The sequence below is a fragment of the Lycorma delicatula genome, chromosome 9 (assembly GCF_047948215.1).
Source record: "Lycorma delicatula isolate Av1 chromosome 9, ASM4794821v1, whole genome shotgun sequence".
NCBI lineage: Eukaryota > Metazoa > Arthropoda > Insecta > Hemiptera > Fulgoridae > Lycorma > Lycorma delicatula.
Genome location: NC_134463.1, coordinates 4041780 through 4047827, shown reverse-complemented (window position 1 = coordinate 4047827; position 6048 = coordinate 4041780). Strand labels below are relative to the sequence as shown.

Below are 6048 nucleotides of genomic sequence, written 5' to 3'. Positions count from 1 at the left end.
ACCCCTTCCTTAGTAGTCCCCACCCGGAGATCCGAACGGGGGACTATTTTACCTCCGGAATATTTTACCAAGGAAGGCGCCTCCATTATTGCTTTTGAAAATGCAGAGCCACATTTTCTTGGAAAAAAAAACAGCTGTAGTTTTCCATTGCTTTCAGCTGCGCAGTACTCAGAGGACTGAGTGATGTTGATACGGCCGTTTAAGTCGTCCTGACTCACGCCCCTAACAACTACTGAAAGAGCTGCTGCCCTCTTTCAGGAATCATTCCTTAGTCTGGCTCTCAACAGATACCTCTCCGATATGGTTGCACCTTCGGTCCAGCTATTCTGTATCCCTGAGCACTCAAGCCCCCTCACCAACGGCAAGGTCTCATGATTCATAGAGGAGGTAGAGGAGATAAAATGCCTATCGCATTTAATTTATCATTTAGAATTCTTACTCAAATTGGTCTTCCCCTACCTTAATATATAATTATTTATATCCTACTATCTAGTAAAATTGATTAACTTTGTTTTCTTCCCAGATATTTTTAAACTGAATTCCTCTTTTAGCATAAATCTATGCTATTCATTTTCTTTAAAATAAATATTTGGTTTCTGCTAAAAAAGATAATGTAATCAACAAATTTCAGTACTTTTTTTATTTCTTTCTTTGTATAGTTACTATATTTTCCAACTTGCTTGTTCAATATTCCAAGTTGAAATCAATGGGGGGAATTGTAAGGTTAGCTCAATTACTTGGACCACTAAACTGAACAAGCACATCTGTTACACCTCCATTCAGCTTCGCACACAGTCTTCAGTTGCTTAATATTAAAAATAGTCTGCACAACCATAAAGTTACACATGACTTCCTAAGAACTGCATACAACAGATACGTGAAAAAATGCATTTTTCATTTACAGAATTTCGCAATCAGAAATTATGTTTTCTATTTTCTCTTTTATTTATATTGACAACATTTTAGTTGAAAGAAGAACTAGTTTATACATTAATATATATATATATTAAGAACTAGCTTTTCTTTCTAATTTGAGTGCATGTAATTTCTGAAAAAATGCAAAATTTGTGGAGTTAAAATCTTTTTTATAAGCCTTTATTGCAGCTATGATTTATTAAACACTGATAAGCAATAACTAGGCTTGTTTTCTGTGATAGTAGGGGTGTTAATTTCATTACCACAAAAAAAAAGTAAAAGGAGAATACTTTACTTCTCACTTTCTTAGAATGTATGGAATGAGATATTCTTCTTACACTTTTAAGATTGGAATGTTTTCCTTTTGATTATCTGCAACTTTGGCAATTATGTCTGACTAACAGATAAATGAAGGTAGCTTTTTCATACATTACTCTGTTTCTAACGTCTATAAAATTTTTATTTTTAATTTTTTTTTTATCAGTGTAGTCAACTGTATGTTATCAATATTGTTGCGTATTCATCTGGATATTAAGAGACTAACAATTAAAAATGTTTACATAAATACGATTTATTAGTTTAACAACTTAAAAAATAAGACAAATCAATAATAATAAATGACAATATTAAACAACAATAATAATAATAATAGTAATAACAATGGCAAAAATAATAACAAATAGTGATAAAAAAAGCAGTATTTCTGTAGTTTGGAGTTTAATTTGTAAGATAGTAAATTTTCATGGGATAACCAAATAGATTTTGTATGTAAAAAAAATCAAACCAAGCTGTATTGCTTTATCATATATAACTTTGTAAATAAAAATTCTCAGCTTAACATCATTATTAAATATTTATCACATCTATGTTTATTGCAACCTGGAATGTATCATCTCTCATGATTTATTAAAAAAGTTGAAAATAATTTACAGAATAATATAACAGTGTCCCATTTCATTATTCTATAATTTGATTCTGACTTTTGATAACAATTATAAGACCACTGTTTGACACCATAAAGAAGTGTTTTTTAAAACCACTTCTCTATTTTATTACTTTTGTGATTTTCACTTCCTTTTACAAACTAAAGGAAGTATTGTGATCGCGAAAAATTTTGGTTTTCAGATTTCAATGGAAATATTCATTATGATCATCCCTGAATCAATTTTGACTAGTTTTAGCATGACTTTGTAAGTACATACGTACATATGTATCTCGCAAAACTCAAAACTTAGCTGTACAATGTTGAAACCTTGGATTTTTTACTTTTTCTTAACTGCAGTAATATGCCCTTATTGAGAGCTTTTCAATGATATATCGTAAGTGGTACTAATTATTTTCATTGGTTCCAGAGTTCTGGCCAAATTAATGAAATATTTGGATCTTACAAGAGGAAGACATATTGGTTCAAATCAGACTTCATGTACATATATTTTTTTTAACTTAAGATTTTAATTTAAATATATTGATTTATTAATAATTATTAACCATCGATAGTAAAAAAAATTACAATAAATAATAATTCAATAACAATAAAAAAAATCAGAAGTTATTAGTGAAATGAAATTTTATGTACTTTTCATTTTAATTCAAATTTTTTTTACAGAGATTAATAAATATTAATCAATATATTTAAATTAGAAAAAAGAAATTAAAAAAAACATTTGTAAATGAAGTCTGATTTGAACCGATGTGTCCATAGTTACGGATCCGACACATTCTCACTTATACCACAGAACTACTAGAGCGACATGAATCAAAATTAATATATAAACTAATATAAAATGCTGATATGGACACCACAAAAAATTTGATGCAATGTGGTGCCCACCACAATGCAATTGTGTAAATGTCCAATTTATTAAAGAATTGGAGGTTTGTATCTCACTTTCAAATGAAATAAGTTTAAATGAAGTACACCAAAAATGTGTTTATATTAATAGGCATACAAGGAAGTCATGTGGTGGCCAAGGAAGTCAGATATTTTTTAAATGTAGACTAGAGCCCACCCCATTTCTATGGTCTAAATAAATTATAATCTTACAGTTCAACTGACTAAAACATTTGTTTATTTACAGTCATCTATAAATATTAATGAATGCAAACAAATGCTATTTGAAAACTATTATTTAGTTAATAAAAAACAAAAAATATTGGGGGAGAAGCCAATACTTAGTAATGGGCCTGATTTTAAATGTCAAAGTTCAAAGATATTTTGTTTAATGAAGATGTAATTTAACAGGAAGCTTAAGTGTTACCTATTTTTTATGTACATATAAATTTGTATAATTTTGTTCATTTATGCATATATAATGTAAAAACTTAAAAATCAAATAAAAGGTTTTTTCTTTTTACTTTTATTTATCAGTTTTGCTGAAAACATTTAATGATTCAATTATGGCTGTAATTTCATCTATAGTAGATAGTAAATGATAATATGTTTTAGTATATAATGTCTGAAGATAATGATTTTTTCTTATCTGTATAGATTCAATACTGATGTTTTGATTTGAGTTAAATCTCAAAGAACCCATTCTTGAATCACTTGACTCATTTTTTCTTGTTCTGTTAGAGCTATGCCTTGATCTTTTACTTCCTATGGATTGTGTTCTCTGAACTGATAATTTTGATGCAGATGATTTTCTATATTCATTATTTAAATTGATATAGCTTTCAGATGATTTATTTTGAACAATTTGATAAATAATTCGCAATTCTTCTGCATTATATTCTATAGAATTACAAAATGTACATAATATTTGATATACACATCGATACTTTTCACTGTTCATATTGCTCTCAACATGAGGTTTTAATAACATGTTTGATATTTCATACAATTTTTCTAAGTATTTTCTTTTTTCATCTGTTGCTTCAACATTTGTTAATATATTATCTCTTAATGTCCTAATAGAATAATCATATTGTTTATTTCCTGTAATTTTGTCATGCATTTCACGTAAAGCATGTATATGTTCACTTACATAAAAATAATCTGGATTATTATGTAAAAATATATCCCTTTCCATAAATAAATTTCTGTATTCATAAGGAATTTCAATTTTATTATTATATAACCATTCAGTGACTGTAAGTTCAGCACAGGTTTTTGCTTCATGTCGTTTAATATAAGATTCAATTTTTATTATTTCATCGAGATTGGATGTAGCTTTAACAAAACCTCGTAACGTTATTATTATTGATTTATTTTTTGAAATAATAGGATCAGTTATTAACTTCCAAGACTCATAATAAAATCCTGGCTCTCTTGATTTAAACATAAAGAGAATTTCTGTTATTTGTCCTGGAAGAAGAATATTGGATGCATTTGGAAATGTAAATCTTTTTATTAACTGAACTGTATAACGTAATGGTAATTCAGGATTTTTATATGGTTTTATTTTTTCCCATAAATATCGTATAGCAATATTACCTGTGTTTTCAAACAGTACTTTTTTTAAATATAATTCATTAAGTAAACAAGAAGGAAATTCCATAATGTACTCCAATGAATCATTTTGTATTGCATTTAACACTTCTTTATTAATTATTATTTCATTTATTTTAAATATTGGATTTATTTCATATATTTGTTGAATATTTTCTAAATCATCTATTATAATCATTGGAACAAACTTAACCTGTTTTGCAGTATTATTATACAATGCTTTTGTTTTTTCAAATCTTTCACCCGATACAAATAAATTACTTAAATCAGGTTTAAAAGTTTCTATTTTTTCAACATTATAATTTAATTCCAATTTTCTTTCATCAAAATAATTACATTTATGATATGTTATTTTTTCACTTTTTTTTTCAATATTCATACCTTTTTCATATTTTATTAGGTTTGGAATACCAATATATTCCATTATTGGTGGTTTATTTTCATTTGGTATAGTTCTATCAAACTTATCATCAACTGGACAAATTAATGGTATTTTTGTTTGTTTATCTTTAATATAATCTGGAACTAGCCAAAATTTTGGATCACCTCTATATTTATCAAACACTTTATACTTGGTAGCATGTTCTATTAACTCTGCTTTTTGTTTCTTTTCATAAACATAATCAGAATTCATAGTTAAATTCTCAGGTTCTCTTTTTAATACAGATTTGAAGTATTCGTGTTGTTTTTTTCTATATTTTAACAATTTTTCCCAATTTAAAAGTGGCATATTTTTTTGCATTAAAATATGTGAATTATAATCACCTTCTTTCATATCTGTACATCCATTTTCTTCATTGTCTTCTTGATAATCTGGATCACTATCATCAATATCTGATGACATTGAAGATGAACTAGATGTTGAATACTGTTTACACAATTCCATTCTAAAACCATTCAGTAATTTATTCTCTCAATATTAAATTAGTTTTTTATATTGTTTCACTCTAAATAACCTAAACTATTGACAAAAGGAATAGTCAAGAAATAATTATTAACAAGAATTAAAATAAAACTTTAAAATAAATAAAAATTTTACAAATAATACAATATTTAACAAATAAACTTACTGCAGAACAGACTAGTTTGGAATGTAGATCTCTTCTTCTAAAATTGTGACTCTTTTATACATTTATTTATTATGAGTCTTTTAATAAATCATCAATTTTAGCCAGTTAGCTTTAATTTATAACTGTGCCTTTTTACACAGCATTCTTGGAGAGAGAGAAGATGACACATAACAGGAGTTATCTAAAACCAGACCAGACGGGCCTTAAACAAAGCTATTCATATGTCTAAGAAAAAGAGGAGTTAGACGGAGACCCCTGGGGACAGGCATACAAAATAATCACTAAGCAATTTGGAAGGCGTCTGCCCGTATTAAATAATGAGCAGGTAGAACAACAAATTAATGAGCTATTCCCCAGTAGAGTAGAAACTGCTGGAAATGTTATAGATTGCGAACCCAGACGCTTCACATTCTCTGAACTGCATTTGGCTGTAGCACAACTGGGTAATAGGAAGAGCCCGGTTCCAGACGGAATTCCAGCGGTACTCCGTAAAGGGCTGATAAAGAGAATTCCTTATGAAATGCTTGATATTGCTAGCCATGGATTAGAAAACAAGACATTTCCAGGAATCTAGGGTGGTGTTCCTCCCAAATGACAATGGAGAACCTTTATACA

The 6048-nt window shown here is 28.1% G+C and overlaps 1 protein-coding gene across 1 annotated transcript; it reads right to left on the bottom strand.

Annotated features, from left to right (window-relative positions):
- Positions 1 to 1249: 1249 nt before the first annotated feature.
- Positions 1250 to 5249, bottom strand: LOC142330382 (uncharacterized). The gene is made up of 3 exons (XM_075375608.1): positions 4617 to 5249; positions 3609 to 4418; positions 1250 to 1276 (listed from the first exon to the last, which is right to left on the bottom strand). The coding sequence occupies exons 1-3, from the start codon at positions 5247 to 5249 to the stop codon at positions 1250 to 1252; spliced, it is 1470 nt and encodes a 489-aa protein (XP_075231723.1).
- Positions 5250 to 6048: the final 799 nt, after the last annotated feature.

Excerpts from the sequence above, each read along its gene's own strand:
- LOC142330382 (XM_075375608.1), bottom strand. The coding sequence starts at position 5,249 with ATGGAATTGTGTAAACAGTATTCAACATCTAGTTCATCTTCAATGTCA. Across the intron at positions 4,419-4,616 it reads AACCTGATTTAAGTAATTTA|TACATTATGGAATTTCCTTC; the intron begins TTTGTATCGGGT and ends GATTCATTGGAG. Across the intron at positions 1,277-3,608 it reads TGCGAATTATTTATCAAATT|GAAAACATTCCAATCTTAAA; the intron begins GTTCAAAATAAA and ends GATAATCAAAAG.